The sequence below is a fragment of the Camelus bactrianus genome, chromosome 34 (genome assembly GCF_048773025.1).
Source record: "Camelus bactrianus isolate YW-2024 breed Bactrian camel chromosome 34, ASM4877302v1, whole genome shotgun sequence".
Lineage (NCBI taxonomy): Eukaryota > Metazoa > Chordata > Mammalia > Artiodactyla > Camelidae > Camelus > Camelus bactrianus.
In genome coordinates, this window is record NC_133572.1 from 4,650,652 (window position 1) to 4,667,640 (window position 16,989).

A 16,989-nucleotide genomic window follows, 5' to 3' on the forward strand; every position below is an offset into this window, starting at 1 on the left:
AAGATCCCTTCTTCCCTGTCTTTGAGTAAAATCTTGAAATATTCTCTGGTAAAATGACATATGTTTGGAATTTCCTTCAAAATAATTGAGAGGAGGTTAGAAGAGAGGTGGAGGGTTTTATGGAAGAAGTAAGACCCACCTGAGTTGAAGCTGGGAGTTCACAGTACTGTTTTCTCCTCTTCTGTGTATGTATTATATGTGAATTTCCATAATAAAAAGAAAAAAAGAGACCTAAATAGACATTTTTCCAAAGAAGACATACAGGTGGTCAACAGGCACATGAAAAGATGTTCCACATCGCTAATTATCAGAGAAGTGCAAATCAAAACCACAGTGAGGTGTCACCTCACACCTGTCAGGATGCCATTATCAAAAAGTCTACAAATAATAATACACTGTTGGTGGGAATGTAGTTTGGTGCAGCCATTATAGAAAAAGGTATGGAGATTCCTTAAAAAACTAAAAATAGAGCTACCATATGATCCAGAATCCCACTCCTGGGTGTATGACCAGAAAACACAAAAACATACTGCACCCCAATGTTCATAGCAGCACAATTTACAATATCCAAGACATGGAAACAGCCCAAGTGCCCATCAACAGATGATTGGTTTAAGAAGACATGGTGTATGTATATTTATATATATATATGAATATTACTCAGCCATAAAAAGAATGAAACATTGCCATTTGCAGCAACATGGGTGGGCATAGAGAGTATCATACTAAGTGAAGTAAGTCAGACAGAGAAAGACAAATAATACACATGGAATCTAAAAAATAATACATAAAATAGATAAGCAACAAGGATTTACTGTATAGGACTGGGAATGATATTTAATATCTTATAATAACCTATAATTGAAAACAACCTGAAAAAATATATATACAACTGAATAACTTTGCCATACACTGGAAACTAATACAATATTGTAAATCAAATAAATTTCAATTAAAAGAATTTTTTTTAATTTTAGGAAAAGGATAAGGGACCTAAGGCTACCACGCACACAGACCTTTGTGCATTTAAGAGCTCAGTGCTGCATCCAGTCCCAACCCTCCACTCCCTTGACCTGAGCAGTGTATGATGTTCTGACACTTCTTCTTTTCCTAGGCTGGCCCGGATATTGGCCAACAGAGTGCCTGTCCTAGGCCTGCAGCAGGAGAGGAGAGAGGTGTATCTAAAGCTCAGACAAGCCCCTTCACCCTTTTGTGAGCCCCACTCCTGGGCACACTCCTGACCAGGACCCCAGCTCCTCCACTAGGAGCCGGTCCAGCCAGTCAGAGCAAACAGATTAAGGATGTACGCTGAACAGGGCCCTCCAGGGCGGAGGTGTGCATGGTGCCCAGGTGACCTCCCTCAAGACAGCAAGTCAGCCCCTCATGCCTAGAGAGGCATTCCTGAGTCACAAGGAGGCAGTGTGGTTGCTGGAATGAGCTGGGACCCAGACTCAGGACCCCTGGACTCTAGGCTGGCTCTGCCATGGACTGGCTATGAGACATGGAGGAGCCATAAACCCATATAGTCCAGAAATATGTGCTGGACACGCGGTCTGTGCTGGACTCTGTATGAAGTTCCTGGAGCCAGACTTACAGATTCAGGGCAGGCCGCTGCAGCAGATGGCGAGCTGGGGTCATGGGGAGCAGCCTGCGTGGGGGCTGTGCAGCCTGGGGTGGGGTGCTTTCCAGAGCCCTAGTGACCCTCAAGGACAGTTAGTAGTTAGCCAGGAGCACAGAAACTTGGCAACCAGAGAGACTGGCATAGGGCACAGTGGGGTGCTGTTAATAGCTTGCAGGGAAATGGGGGGAAGCAAGACAGCAGGGACCAGACCAAGCCCTCCTAGGATCCTAGTCTTGTCTACCTGGCAACCTGGTTTGTCTCCTCATTCTTAAGGCGAGGGGGCTGGACTGGTGGGCTGCCAGCTGCCTCCAGTTCAAAGGGGTTCAAAGGCTTCTGGGTGAGAGGCCGGGACTGAGGGCAGTGGCTGCCCAGCCCCAGCCCAGCTGCCCTGCTCCTGGGAACACGGCATACACGTGCTCCACGTTCTCTGAGGATGGGGAGCAGGGGCCTCTGCACCCTCTGGAGGGACTCATAGGTGACCTGTGTACAATAATGTGTGGGCTGGGTTGGGTCAGGGATGGGAGGGCTGGCTGGCTTGTGACTCTTTTATAGTTTGTCTTAAAAAGTCACACAACAGGGTGGGAACCCGGGAGCCTAGACAGCCTTCCAACTTGGACTGCTGCTTCCCAGATGCTGGTCTGGCTGGCTGTCCCAGGCTCTCCGAGGGTCTCTCGAGAGACCTCCAAGTTTGACTGTCCCAGGCCCCTCCATTTTTTGGATCTGGTGCCTGTCTGGAACGCCATCTGTTCCCAGGTCAGCTCCGCCCCAGCTTGGCTCTCCAGGGCCCATCCGAGGACCATCCGCTGGCTCTGCTGCCCTTTCCCACCAGCTGAGCCTGGTCTGTGCCTGCGTCCTCCTCTCCAGTCAGGCTTCCGAAGAAGGGAGGAGGCCCGGTTCCGGCCCTGCTGCCCTCACGTGCTTTCCCGGCCGTCCCCTCCCGCCCTGCGTCGGGGCAGCCAAGCCTGTTCCTCTTCCCGATTGCTATTGCGACAGCCGCCTCAGCTCCCAGCGCTCCCTGTCCCCGCCCCGCGGCCGCCGCTCCACTCCCACTTCCTGAGCCCGGCGCTGGAGCCCTGGAGGCCAGGCCAGGCCCGGCCGCTCCGGCCCCGGGGGGCACGTCAGCCCCAGTCCTGTCCTGGCCCCTGGGCTCAGGAAGCTGCTGCCACCACTGCCCGGGACATCCAGGCCTTCCACCCTCCTCCCAGGCCTCCACCCATCTGATCGGCTGGCCAACTGGCCGCCATGCGCCTGCCCTGGGCCACCTCCCACTGCGGCCTGGCCTGGGGGCCACTCATCCTGGGCCTCGGTGGTCTCCTGGCAGTATCCCAGCCCCCGCTGGTGAGGGAGGGGCCTGTGCAGGTGGGTGGAGGCGGGCTTGGCTAGGGGAGAGGGGTCTGGGCAGCCCTCTCTGTCGTCCCTCTGCCCTTCTCAGCTGACCCCTGACTAATTCTCCCCCACTCCATCTCCCCTTTAAGGTGCCCCCATACCGCACGGAGAACAAGACCTGCCAGGACCAGGAAAAGCAGTACTACGAGTCCAAGCATCAGGTCTGCTGCTCCCGCTGCCCCCCAGGTGAGAGGCCGGGGACAGAGAGGTGGGTTACAGGGGACTCCAGCCCATCTCACTGCCTCAGAATGGAGGCAGACACCGGCTCCCAGGAGAGACAGCTGGCAGACTTAGAGTGAGAAACACTGGCCGTCCCTCCTATGTAGTCCGGAGGAACAGGCCCAGGGTCACACAGCAAGCGGCAGAGGTGCCGGCGGAACCCCAGGCCCCTGACACTCCTGCTGCCCCGCTCACATCCTAGGCACGCACGTCTCAGCTGAATGTAGCCACGGCCAGGACACGGTTTGTGCCACGTGCCCCGAAAATTCCTACAACGAGCACTGGAACCATCTCTCCTTCTGCCAGCTGTGCCGCCCCTGTGACCAGAGTGAGTGGGGTGTGCCGGGGCTGGGGCTGGGAGCTCCCGGAGCGCACCCCTCCGCTGAGCCCTCCATCTCCCCGCCAGTGCTGGGCTTCGTGGAGATCACGCCTTGCACTAGCAAAGACAAAACCCGCTGCCGCTGCCGGCCAGGAATGTTCTGCGTCTTTTGGGACTCTGAGTGTGTACACTGCGAGCCACTCTCTGACTGCCCACCTGGCACCGAAGCTGAGCTCAGAGGTCAGAGGTCACTGGGGCAGAGGGTGAGGAGGAGGATGGGCGGGTGATCTTGAACAGGGGGCAGGCATAATGCTGGGTCCACGGGGAGCCCCCAGGCAGTTAGTTCTCTGTGGTATAAAACGCCTCTTCTCCCTCCCTGGGAAAGGCCCACAGAAGGGACCTGCAGGGACCTGGAACTGGGGTGGTGCAGGGCTCAGGGGTCCTTCCAGCCCTGGGGAAGCCAGGACAAAGTACAGATCAGGAACGGTGCAAGCTACAGAGTGGGGTGGGTGGGCGGGGAAGGGGCCACCCGGTGGGCATAAAGGAAGCTCACAGCTGGGCTCCCTTTGCCTGCTCACCCTGGCTGGCCATGCCTTTCTCTTGCCAGATAAAGCCTGGGAGGCTGACAGCAACTGTGTTCCCTGTAAGGCAGGGCACTTCCAGAACACCTCCTCGCCCAGCGCCCGCTGCCAGCCCCACACCAGGTGAGTGTGCCCCATCCATATGCCTCCCACCCTCCCAGCCCCAGCTGCTGACAACCCTGCCCCACACTCAACTCCACAGGACCGCCTCCCACTTCCAGCCCAGAGCCCACTTGAGCTGGGTGCTTTCCTCCACAGGTGTGAGGACCAGGGCCTGGTGGAGGCGGCACCAGGCACCGCCCAGTCTGACACCAGCTGCAGAAATCCATCAGAGACCCCCGAGATGCCAGGTGAGGGGCCAGGGACGCGGGGACGGGGAAGATGCCCTAATTCCAACCATCTAAACAGATAGGGAAAAGATAAGTCCTTTCCTGTCAGAATTGAGGCGAGAAGAAAAGTTCCTCAAAGAGAAATTGGAGTATTTCTACTTACACACATTTTTAAAGCTATATATTATATATAAAACTTGTAAGTTATAAATAGTATTATGGCCACACTGAGATATAATTGTAACTGCTATCACTATAATGGTGTTGGACACTCCATCTGCTGCACAATCCATTTACTGGCCTGATATCTCTGTATTAGATCACATACTTCCATCATTGGAGACAGGATTCCACGTTTGACTCTTCCTTGATCTTTTCTGTGGAGCTGCTGGTTTCCTCACCTCATAGAGGATCACAAGATGTTTCTAATGACCATAGTTGTTATTAATCAAGGGGGAGTTTATTTCATTAACTTTGCTAAAATGACCATGTATTTATAATCGTAGCTTCCATTTATTGAGAGCCAGTGTGTCAGGCCCTCTGTGAACACTTGATTTTCACTAACTCATTTAACCCTCTTAATGATCCTATGAAATAGTCATATTATTATCCTGACTGGATGAGGAAACTGAGGCCCAGAGGGGTTGGTTAAGTGTCTTGCCCAAGATCACCCACGTGGTAATTGGTATTATGAAAACCTGTTCTAGGTCTTTCTTCCTCCCAAGCACGTGCCGTAATACATGCACACTGCAGAAAATTAGAAAATGCCAATAAACAAAGCTGAACATCACCACAGAACTGGCACCTAGCAAGCAAAGCCGCTCAACGTTTTTGAATATATCCTCCCAGACATTTTTCTGTGCACTGGAAAAAAAATATTTTTTTTAAAAGTAGAGTCGTTTTAATGTTTGTAACTTAATTTTTCATCCAACTCTATCATAGATTTTCCACATCCTCTTAGTAATTTTTAACTGTGTATCAAAGATGATGGGCAACTTAGAGCTGGAATTTTAGAGAGTATGTAAGCTGATCTCCTCTTTTTTATCTATGAAAATTCTGGTGATCAAAGGGGTGAAATGACTTAAAAATTCACATAACTGGGTAGGAACCCAGGTATCCAAGACTCTAGGTGTAGTTTTTCCCCGTGTCTCCCCTTCTGCATTCCGTCAGGCTGCAGAATTGAGTGGACCAGAAGGAGCAAACTCCTGGTATGTAAGTGTCCAAGTCCTCCTGACCGTCCTCAGGCATAGAGGACACAGGTGACAGGCATGGGAGTCTCCGTGGTGTCCGTGGCCTCGCCGAGGCCCATAGGACGTTGGCAGTTACCCACTGCTGCATGGTCCAACACCTAGCCTCCTGCTCCCGCCCCTCCCGGCGCCGGCCAGGAGGGCCAGCAGGTGGAGACCTTGCAGCCCTGCTCTCCCTCCAGGCAGCCACAGGCAGAGTCCAGAAGCCAGAACTCCAGCTCCCTCACCTCTGTAAACACTCCACAACTACAGAGGGGCAACCCCAGCTCCCACAGCCACGAGTCTCTATAGGATGGTCACATCCACAGAAATGTGGATTTACCCTGTGGCCTGAGACTGCTTGCAACCTCAAGCCCCACCCTCCCTGACTGCCTCCCACCCCCAATTCCAACTGCCCAAGCGCCTGTCCTCACCTGCAAGACTGCCCCCATGCTGGTCCCCAGGCAGGTGGCCACTTGCACCAGCCCCAAACATCTCCACCTGGTGGACCTTCTCCTGGCTGTCAGGAGTTCCTCCCCCTTCTCTGAAACCCAAGGGAAGTTTCTCCAATTCTACCTTTAGGAACTGCAGTGTGGCTGGGAGGGGAAAGCTGGTCCCCCTTTTCTCTGGGTGGCCTGGGAAGTGGAGAGCTGCTCCTTACCTCCCTTGCCCTGTGCCCTCCTGGGGTCGTCATGCCTCACTCTGTCTGCTGTCCTGGCAGGAGCCATGCTGGTGCTGACCATCCTGCTTCCCCTCATCTCCTTGCTGCTCCTCATCACCGTGCTGGCCTGCACCTGGAAGAGCCACCCCTCCCTCTGCAGAAAGCTGGGTAAGGAGCCGGATGCAGACCTGGCATCTCTGTCCACCTGGATAGGGGAGGGGGGCTGGAGGGAGTATTCAGCACCCCCCTACCCGTAAGATGCCCAACGCCTGCTCCCCACTAGACATCACCTCCCTCAGCCCCTCTTCTGAGGCTGCACAGAAGGGTCATGATAGCCTGTTTCTTCTGGGAGCCCAGGGAGGGCAGCAGCACATGGTGGGGGGTGTGGGGGAGGAGAGCCTGGGGGTCTGAGGCCTGCCATTTCATTTTCTGTTACAGGATCCCTGCTCAAGAGACACCCCGAGGTAACGGGGAAGGCTGCGGGGGCAGCAAGTGGGGACAGGGGGATGGTGAACAAGGTGGGGGCAGGCAGAATAAGGGTGCAGCATCAGTGTCCAGCCACTCATTCAATTAAGAATTTATCAAGCATGCCATGTGCCTGGCCCTGTTCGAGGCACTGTGGAAATAGCAGTAAGCGAAACAAAGTACCTACCAGTGGAGCAAAAACAAAGTTAAACAACTGCGTATTAGGAGATGATAATTGCTAAACAAAGCATGGTAGGGGGAGAGTGAGTGACAGTGGCAGAGCATGGGGGTATATAATCTTAGAGTGAACAGAGAGGGCCTCTCTGATCAGCAGATATTTGAGCAGAAAAATTGAAAAAAAAAAAGAGGGAGCCAGCCTTCGGGATACCTAGGAGAAAGTGCTCCGGGAAGAGGAAACACATGCAAAGGCCCCGAGGCAGGGAGCGTGATGAGGAGCAGAGGAGCGGGCTGAGTGGCCTAAGCATGGGGTGGGGTGTGGGAATTAAAAAAAGATGAGGTCTGAGGCCCATGTCATTGGTTAGTTCTCGGCCTCTGTCCTGCAGGGAGAGGAATCAAATACTGCCGGTGGAAGCTGGGAGCCCCCGAGGGTCAACCCATATGTCCCTGACCTGGTAGAGCCACTTCTGTCCACCTCTGGAGAACTGACCCCGGCCTCAGCTGGGCTCCCACCAAACCCAGGTTTGGAGGAAGAGGTGCTACAACAGCAGAGTCCTCTGAGCCAGGCCAGGGAGCTGGAGGCTGAGATCCCAGAGCAAGGCCAGGTGGCCCACGGTGAGCTTGGGGCCGGCACAGGGACAAGAGGGGGTGGGCAGGGCCAGGGTGGGAGGGAAGGTGGGCAGAGAGAGTGTGTGAGCCAGACGGAGATGAGGAGACTAAAAGGGGTCAAGGGGAGACTTAGACAGCTAGCCAGAGTGTCCTGACTAGAGAGAAGTGGGGAAGAGACAGAAAACCCAGAAGCAGAGGAAGGAGTGCAGAGATCAAGCAACCACAGCAGACGGAGGGGGACAGCGGAAAGGGGAGATAGCCGAGGGCACTGGAGAAGCGGGGTCCGGTGCTGGGGGCACACAGGCCTTCCGTCCTCAACAGTGCCCCCTCGCACCCTCACTCTGCCTCCCTTCCCACAGGTACCAATGGCATTCACGTCACTGGCGGGTCTGTGACGGTCACCGGCAACATCTACATCTACAACGGGCCGGTCCTGGGGGGAGCACGGGGCCCCGGAGACCCCCCAGCTCCCCCGGAGCCTCCCTACCCCATCCCTGAAGAGGGTGCCCCTGGCCCCCCTGGGCTCTCGACGCCCTACCAGGAGGATGGCAAAGCGTGGCACCTGGCCGAGACGGAGACACGGGGCTGCCACGCCTTCTGACAGCGCCAAGGACCCAATTTGTCACCCGCGCCTGACGGAGTCTGGGAGAAGCCAGGAGAAGGGAGGCTGCCCTACCCACACAGGACTGACAGAGGGCCTGGGTAGGGCCCCCGAGAGATGGACCCTGAGGGGCTGGGCCTCAGACATGTCCCTGAGAGCAGGGCCGGCACTGGCTGTGTACCGTGCCCGTCGCAGGACTCACCTCCGCCTGAGCAGGCCTGAGACTCCGCAGCAGACCCCTGCCCCCTGGGGCTGCACCAGCTCGGCTTCAGGCCCAGCCAGGGCACGCGACGCTAACAGCTGCCCCAGTGGCATCCACACCCCGAGCATGGCACGGAAGGGAGCCAGCCACGTGGTCACTGCAAGGACATCGCCAGGACCGCTGGCAGATTCGTGGTGCTCATGCCCAAGCTTCAGAGGCCCTTCGTGGGCCCACACTTCGCACGGACCAAGGTGGACCCTACATGAGGCTGGAGTGACTCGGAGGACCACACTCCCCTCCCTTCCTAGACAGGAAAGAGGTTGTGACCTCCTTATAACCGGGGGTTGGGGTGGGGTTCTAGGTATAGGGGAAAGTTTTGGAGGAGGAGGGACGTGGCGAGTGTATTTATAAATTGTAACCACATGCAAATAAAGAAGAGATTGATCATTTATCTCCGTGGGATTTATAGAGAAAGGCTGTTCCCTAATTCCACAAGGCATTTCTATGAGGGGCTGGTACATGGAATTCGAGTGATAACAGTTTGGCCAGCATGGAATTCATGTGATGACAGTCTGGCCAGCGATCGCATACAGTGTGGCAGGCAGAGTTCTCAATGCTGTACAAGCTCATCCTATGCAACCCTCACAAGACCCCAAGAAGGCAGCTACAATGATGATTCCCATCTAACAAGTGGGGAGACAGGCCCAGAGAGGGAGTCACCTGCCCAGTTCAACTGCAAATGGCACAGTGGGGACATGCACCCATGAGTCTCTCTTGGGTAAAAACTTTGCAACCGCACCCTTACAGAACTTCTTGGAACAAGTAAAATGGGCTGTTTTCCTCAAATAATCAGACTTTTCTGCAAATCCTGTAGGCATTAAGTCTCAGCCAATTCTCAAACCCCCAGACTCAAGGCTAAGTGCAAAAGTGTTTGGCAAAAGCTGGATGAAGGGAAAGGTATATGCTTTAGACACAAAGTGAGAGGCGAGGCTCACATTCTGCCGGTGAAGAAATCGTGGCCGACATGACTTTTACTTTATTTCTTCTTGTCTTGCAGGCATATCTTGCTTTATTGTGTCTCACTTTAGTGCACTTTTTTACAAATTGGAGCAACCCTGCATTATTGATGATGGTTAGCATTTTTTTTTAAAGCAAGTACACTGAATTTTTTTTAATTTAAATTTTACTGTATTATTATTTTTTTTAATGGAGGTACTGGGGATTGAACCCATGACCTCATGCATGCTAGGCATACGCTGTACCACTGAGCTATACCCTCCCCACAATGGTTAGCATTTTTTAGCAATAAAGTAGTTTTAAATTAAGGCATGTGCATTAGTTTTTAGACATAATGCTACTGCACACTTAACAGACTACAGTCTAGTGTACACATAACTTTTATATGCCCCGGGAAACCAAAAAATTCGTGTGACTGGCTTTATCGCAGTGGTCAGGGACTGAACCTACAATATTTCCGAGTATGCCTCTATTTTCTTTTTTCCCGAAAAGAACTTTAAATCTTCTCAACTCTCTTATTGTTTGGGAATGTTTGGGCCGCCAGGATTTATCTACCATGCTGTCCAGTAGAGACGATCCTAGCTTGAAGGATTGGGAGGGGAGCTGCCGCCGGCCGACCGCTCCTTCCATAAAAGGCCACCGTCTGGGTCTAGTGTTATGATTCCGGTTCTGTTGCTGGGGCTTCTCAAGGTGCAGAGGCTACACAGCACACGCTCCAGGAGTCGTCTGATCCAGCTGAGTGGCTGGGTTATTTAAGGTCGACCTTGAAAGTATTCGAATCCCACTTCCTTTTTTGAGAAGTAAATAATACGAGCTGTATATTCAGATGCAGAGTTAAATCCTCCTGCTCTTGCTGTCTGCTAGAACCAGACAACGGGATTCCTTATTCACTGCACCAATGTGTTTTGATAAAAAAAAAAAACCCAACCTTGTAAAATTTTTTTCCCAACAAAATAAAGGGAGGAAATAATTTTTGAAGAAACGGTGCTAAGGCACAGCCCCATGTGACACCATTCAAATTTAGGAATCTACATCCCTGTATTAATTTGCTAGGGTGGCCATGACCCAGGACTGCAGACAGGGTGGTGTAAACAACAGATAATTATTTTCTCACAGTTCTGGAGGCTCAAAGTCTGAGATCGAGGTGTTGGCAGGGTTGGTTTCTTCTGAGGCCTCTCTCCTTGACCTGCCAGTGGCCGTCTTCTCCCTGTGTCCTCACGTAGTCTTCCCTCTGTGTGTGTCTGTGTCCTCATCTCCTCTTTTTACAAGGACACCAGTCATACTGGATTAGGGCCAACTCTAAGGACCTCACTTTAGTTATCTCTTTGAAGACCACATCTCCAAATATAGCCGTGGTCTGAGGTACTGAGGGTTGTGACTTCGACAAATGAGTTCACGTTCAGCCCATAACATTTCCCATCTTCCTCACATCACCAGTGCTGAGTTAATACAGGCTCCAACACACATGAACAGAACACACTTCATACAGAGAGGAGCTCCTGTCTACAATGAAAGCGGATAGAAAACCAATGAAGACAGCCTCTTGATTGTTATCTTCAAAAGACAGAACTGGATACAATGGTAGGTACTAGTGAATCCAGCTAGTCCCATATTATTTTTGAGAACTCCACTCCTATACCACATGGAGGAGAAAGCCAATACTGAATCCAGCCCACGTCAACATGGGCAGGGAGGCCAGGGGGAGGCTAAGGCAGAGAGAGACGGATGTAGCTGAGTGTAGAGTGTAGCAGTGGGAGATGTGGGTATGCAGTTCTAAGTAATTAACAATTTCTCTTTTCAGAAGATGGAGCGATTCACATGGACAGCTGAGTGGACTCTTTTTGCTACCTACCCAACAGACTTCTGCAACTTTCCTAGGAACAGACTCCTATTTCTATACTAGGGCAGAGATTCCATGATACCAGGAGAGAGGGGCCTTTCTCCCAATTCCAGGGGCCAGTAAACCCATTCCCCTCTGCTAGGGATTGGTTCAGGATAAGCATGGGATCCATTCTGGCCAACGACATTTGCAGGGAAGTCTTCCTTTCCAGGACAAAAAGCATCATTAGGAGAAAGTTTTTGGCTTTCCTTGTCCCTTTTTTCTTGAGTAGGGGATGTTTGAGAGGACACGATTCCTGAGCTGTGGCAGCCATCTTGCTATCATGAGGAAAAGACATGGAGCTAAAAAGCTAGTTCTCTGAGATGGAAGTCCTAGAAGAAAAGTAAAAACCTAGTTTGTGAGACATCATTGAGCAACTGAACCAACAGTCAGTGAGCACCTACTTCTGGGCTTCTTTTTGTGAGAGAAAAAACAAGTCGCCATTTGTGTCAATCACAGTAAGTCAAGTTTTCCTTTTTTCTTTTTTTTTAAAGTTATAACTTTATTTCCTCTTTTGGAGTAGGTAATTTATTCACATGGCTCAAAATTCAAAAAGTATCTGAGAGTAAATGGTGAAATGTCTCTTTCACTCTGATCCATCAACCATCAAGGTCCCTTCCCTGGAAGTAACCAATGTTATTGTTTCTGACCCTTTTCCAGAGGTGATTTATGCACATTCAAGCAAATATACATACATATATTCCTTTCCTCCTTTTTTCTGCAAGTGGTAGCATATTCTTTGTATATTTCCTCCTTGCCTTCATCATTTACCAAAATGGCTTGGCCATAATGTCATAGTGTTGTCAAAACGTCCTCATTAATTTTCATATCTGTAAGAAGTAGCCCATTGTATGGCTGCATCATTTAGCTAGATCCCTTTGAGGATTTTTAATTAATTACTGGTCTTTACTATTAAAAACAATTCTACAACAATAACCTATGTTGTTTTGTACATGTGGGAGTATTGCTGTCAAACATTTGCTAGAAATAAAATTGGAGGTCAAAAGGTACATATATTTTATTTTGATAAATATTACCAAATTGCCCTTGATAGAGATGAAAATCAGCACTTTTTAAGTGTCCCTTCTCATATACAAACACCAACCTTGGTCTGCTAACAAACATTTTAATCTTTGCCAATTTGAAAGGTGAAAAATGGTATCTCAGTGTAATTTTTATTTGCATTTTTAATTGAAGTTTTTCATTTCATTGTGACTGAACATTTTCATACGTTAAAGAATCATTTGTAATTTGTTTTCCACTAACATTTCATCTCTTTTATAATTTTTCTATTGGACAATTATCAAATGTTATCTTGTTATCCCAGAAATCATCTATTGAACAATGATTTTTTTTCTCTTCACTAATTTGAAACACTACCATTATCATAAACTGAATTTGTGTACGAATTTGAATTTACTTCTGGATTTTCAATTCTCTTTCTTTGATTTGTCTTTTTAATTTGCTAGCACCACTGTCTTTCAATTATTTTAGCTTTATATGTTAATCTCTACTAGGGCTCTTTTTAACCTTCCTTTTTCAAACATTTTCCTAACCATATTTTCTTATTTCTTTTTCCACATAAACTTGCAGATCAGTTTGTCTAGTATTCCAAACCAAAACCAAAACCTCCTATTGTATATGTTTTGAGATTGTATCAAATTTATAGATCAGTTTGGAAGAATTAACACCTTCCTGGTATTAGTCCTCCTTTCAAGAACATGGTGTACCTTTCTATTTGTTGGTTCCCTCTGTGTCCCTCAGTAGTATTTTAATGTTTAATGCTTCTTTTTTTAAAATATAGACCTTGAGTATTTCTTGTTAAGTTCATTTCTAGGTGTTTTATCTTTACGAATGGGATTTTTCTTTTTTTTTTTTTAACCCATCCACCTACTGAATTCTCTTATCATCTATAATAGTTATTCAGTCAATTCTCTTAGATATAAATATGAAATTAACCTCTGCTATCTAATTTTTATAATTCTAATACATCTTAATCTGTCTAAAAGCATTGCCTAAGACCTCCAGAAGAATGTTAAGTAGTAATGACATCACTGTCTTGATCCTAACTTTAATGGAAATATTTTCAGTACCCTTATTAAGCAGGAGTAGCGATAGATATATTTATTTTATTATGCTAAGGAAATACCCATCTCCTACCATTTCATTGAGTTTTTAAATTAACAATGGATATTGAATTTTTATGAGATGGAAACAAATGTCTTTTAAGCATCTGCAGAGATAATTACACTACTTTTCGCCTTAAATCCGTCAGTCTGATGAATTACATAAATCAGTTTCCTAATACTAAACTATCTTTACCTTTCTGGAGTAAACCACACCTGGTCTTGATGTATTCTTGTTTTAATGTATCTCTGAGATTCTGTTTGCTAACATTTAATTTCAGATTTTCATAAGTGAGCTTGGTCTACACTATTGGTCTGTCTCATCTTCCTCATAGCTGAAGGCATTCCTGATATAGCAAACCATCCTAAAGGGATTATACCTTAGAGTTAATTTACTTTAATATCTAGGAATATCAACCTCTCCCCTGCCCCAATCCATTGTTAACTCAACCCCTCATCCACATTTCTCAGCACAGAGTCATATAGCTCTATGCTAAGAGATTTTCTTCTAGGCATCTGCTCACTTTTATGTAATTATCATGAAAAGAGTTACTTGTTCCAAGCAGCTTGAGATCCTCAAATTACAGAGTGACCCTCAAAACACCTGTTTGATAAAGTGGCTTATTCAGATAGGTTGATTTATGCAGAAGCCATTCCAGAGCAACAAGACCCCAAAAGGCAATCATACTTGAGACCTAAACTTCCCTTTGAGATTAGTCCTATTTATAAAAGCTCTATAAGCATTGTCCAATAGAACTTTCTGTAATGATAAAAAGTATTATCTGTGCTGTCCAATATGGCAGCCACCAGCCACATGTGGCTAATGAACATTTGAAATGTGATTAGTGTGGAGGAACCGAATTTTTAATTTAGCTTAATTTCATATTTAAATAGCTACATGTGGCTAGTGGCTACTGTCCTGGACAGCACAACTCTAAGTGGTCTATGGAGAAAACTGATTCAATGAGCCTGTGGTTGCCAACAGCTGGGAAGGCATCTGTGATGGTAGAAAGAGCTCAGGCGTGGAGGTATTCATTCATTTATTACATCTCAAATATTTACCTACTGTGTGTTAAGCACTGTTCTAGGTATCGAAGATACAGAGATAAAGTTCTTCTCTCATGAGTTGAGGCAGATAATGAAAATGAATAAGGAATGATAAGTATTATGCTGAAAACTGAAATAGGGAAAGTGACAGTAACTACATGGCTACTTTAGATTGAATGGTCACGGAAGTTCTTCTTAGAGAGGTGGCATCTGAACTGAATAACCAGAAGGGACCAGTTATAGGAAGATCAGGAGGAAGAATGGTCCAGATAGAGGAAACAGCTAGTGCAAAAGCCCTAGGGACTTTGGACATGAGAGGAATTAGGCATGTACAAGTCTAGGCTAAAATCTGGTGGGTGAGGGGGAAAGTGGGTCCAGATGGAGACAGAAAGTCAGATTGCGAGGATTTCATAAGCCGAGGTACAGATTTGTTTATATTCTAAGTGCAGTGAAGCCACCGGAAGGTTTTTAAGCAAGGGAGAGGTACAATCTCTTTTTGTGTTAAAAAAGAAAATCTGGCTGCTGTATGGAGAATAGAAAGTGGTGGATTATTATCTATAATAACCCAGTGATAACAAATAAAGAATGGGAGCAGAGAAACCAGGAAGAAGGCTACTACAATAGGGAGCTGGAGAAAGGTAGATGAGCTGGGGGCTGTATCTAGGGGAGAGAGTCAACAGGATTGGTGGGTCCAGCTCATATTCTGTGATCTGGACTACTCACTTGTTAAACTAATCCAAGCCTCATTTTCAAAATTAGCATTCGGTAAATGTTAAATGAGTTTTTACTATGTAACAGGCATCTGAAGATACAACAACAAAGAGAGACCTGCTACCTAATCTTCTGAAGCTTGAAAAATAATTACAGTGAAATAAGTGCGATAAAGGAGAAACATAACGTATGATCAGAGACCCGATCTAGGCTTGAAGGTCAGGAAATGCTTCCCTGAGAATATTTAAGATGTGACCTGAAAAATAATGAAGGTTGGTTAAGTGAAGAGTGGAGGGGAAGACACACCCTCCTAGTGGAGGGCATGGTATGTGCAAAGGCCCTGTGAAGAACCATTTAGAATAGTCTGGTGGTGCTTGGGAATAGAAAGGTGAAGTTGGAGACACAGGTAGGAAGCAGATCATTCAGATTTATAAACTACAATAAGGATTTAGGGCTTTACCCTAAGAGTAACAGAAAACCACTTAGGTTTTTTTTTTTCCCATTGCAGTTTTTATTCTTTTATTTCACATTTAATTAAGGCATAACATACATGTAGAAAAATGCAGAAGGTGTGCTAGTCTTAAGTGGACCGCCTGAAGAACTGTTACCTATTTACAGACCCATGATGCCACCCCAGAAGATACAGAACGTTTTCAGTATCCTAGAAGAAGACTTCAAGCCCCTCCCTACTCAGTAATCCTTACTGCTTGGGTCTCAGTTTATATTCTGGGAGAGATATATGGTATCTGAGATGTATGACACCTCCCAGAGATAGCCACTATTTGACTTATGGTTTTTTCCCATCAATTAGCTTTTCCTGTACTTGAAATACATATAAATGGAATCATGTCATGTTAATCCTTTTGTGTCTAGCTTCTTTTGATCAGTGTCATATTTTTGAGATATATCCTCGTTGCTAGTATCAGTATCCGGTTTCTCTTCTAACTCTGCTATGTAGTGTTCCACTGTATGAATATACCTAAATTTATCTATCCATTTCCTTGGTTCTTTCCAATTTAAGGGTTGTTTCAAGTTTTCAGCAATTATGAATAAAGTTACTACTACCATTCTTGCACATATCTTTTTATACACGTATGTTCTCATTTCTCTTGAGTATATACCTAGACGTCAAACTGCTAACTTATCAGATGGAAATATGTATAGTTTTAGTAAATACTGCTAAAACATTTCTAAAATGATGGAAGGAATTTAACAACCCCACCTGCAATGTATGAAAGCTCCATTGCTTTACATATTCGCCAAAAACTTGGTGTTGTCTTTCACCTTAACATTAGCCGCTTTTAATGGATGTATTTCTCACTGTAGGATTTCTTTTCTTAATAAATTGTTCACTTTGGAATAATTTTAGAATTACATAAAAGCTGCAAAGATAGGACAGAGAGTTTTGGTATCTCCTTCACTCAGCTTCCCTTATTTTAACATCTTACAGAACTAAGATCCATTAGTCAAAAATAAGAAATAAACATTCTTGAAATACTAATGAACTAAACCACAGACTTTACTTGAATTTCACCAGCTTTTCCCCTAATGTTCTTTATCTGTTCCAGGGTCCAGCCCAGGATACCAATTGTATTTTGTGGTCATGACATTGTCGTGACCGTTTAGCATTTTCTCATCTGTAACAGTTTTTGTCTTTCCTTATTTTTTATGACCTTGGCAGTTCTGAAGAGTACTAATGAGTATATGATGTCTTTCAGTTTGGGTTTGTCTGATGTTTTCTCATGATTAGAAACTGCCAAATTGTCTTCCAAAGTGACTATACCATTTTGCATTTCCACCAGCAATGAGGTCC

The 16,989-nt window shown here is 47.1% G+C and overlaps 2 protein-coding genes across 10 annotated transcripts in view; one reads left to right on the top strand and one right to left on the bottom strand.

Moving 5' to 3' along the window:
• The window catches only part of LOC105071110 (sodium channel epithelial 1 subunit alpha), a 91,830-nt gene that overhangs the window by 27,155 nt on the left and 47,686 nt on the right, over positions 1-16,989 (bottom strand). Inside the window, exon 5 of one of the 6 annotated variants that reach the window (XM_074357930.1) lies at positions 140-181. The exons of the other annotated variants lie outside the window; for them this stretch is intronic. Coding sequence (XP_074214031.1) covers positions 159-181 — 23 coding nt within the window. The 3' untranslated portion in view covers positions 140-158. The remainder of the gene's footprint in view (positions 1-139; positions 182-16,989) is intronic. 6 annotated transcript variants of the gene reach the window in all.
• LTBR (lymphotoxin beta receptor) lies at positions 2,601-8,847 on the top strand. 4 transcript variants are annotated; one of them, XM_074357943.1, is made up of 10 exons: positions 2,601-2,980; positions 3,097-3,193; positions 3,429-3,554; positions 3,633-3,785; positions 4,153-4,249; positions 4,385-4,476; positions 6,403-6,510; positions 6,781-6,806; positions 7,350-7,599; positions 7,953-8,847. In XM_074357943.1, exons 1-10 carry the CDS (start codon positions 2,864-2,866, stop codon positions 8,192-8,194), a joined length of 1,308 nt encoding a protein of 435 aa, XP_074214044.1. In that variant the 5' UTR covers positions 2,601-2,863; the 3' UTR covers positions 8,195-8,847. The 4 variants fall into 4 exon arrangements, with proteins under 4 accessions (XP_074214044.1, XP_074214045.1, XP_010956142.3 ...); XM_074357944.1 differs by having other exon boundaries at positions 2,603-2,959; XM_010957840.3 differs by having other exon boundaries at positions 2,604-2,980; positions 7,371-7,599.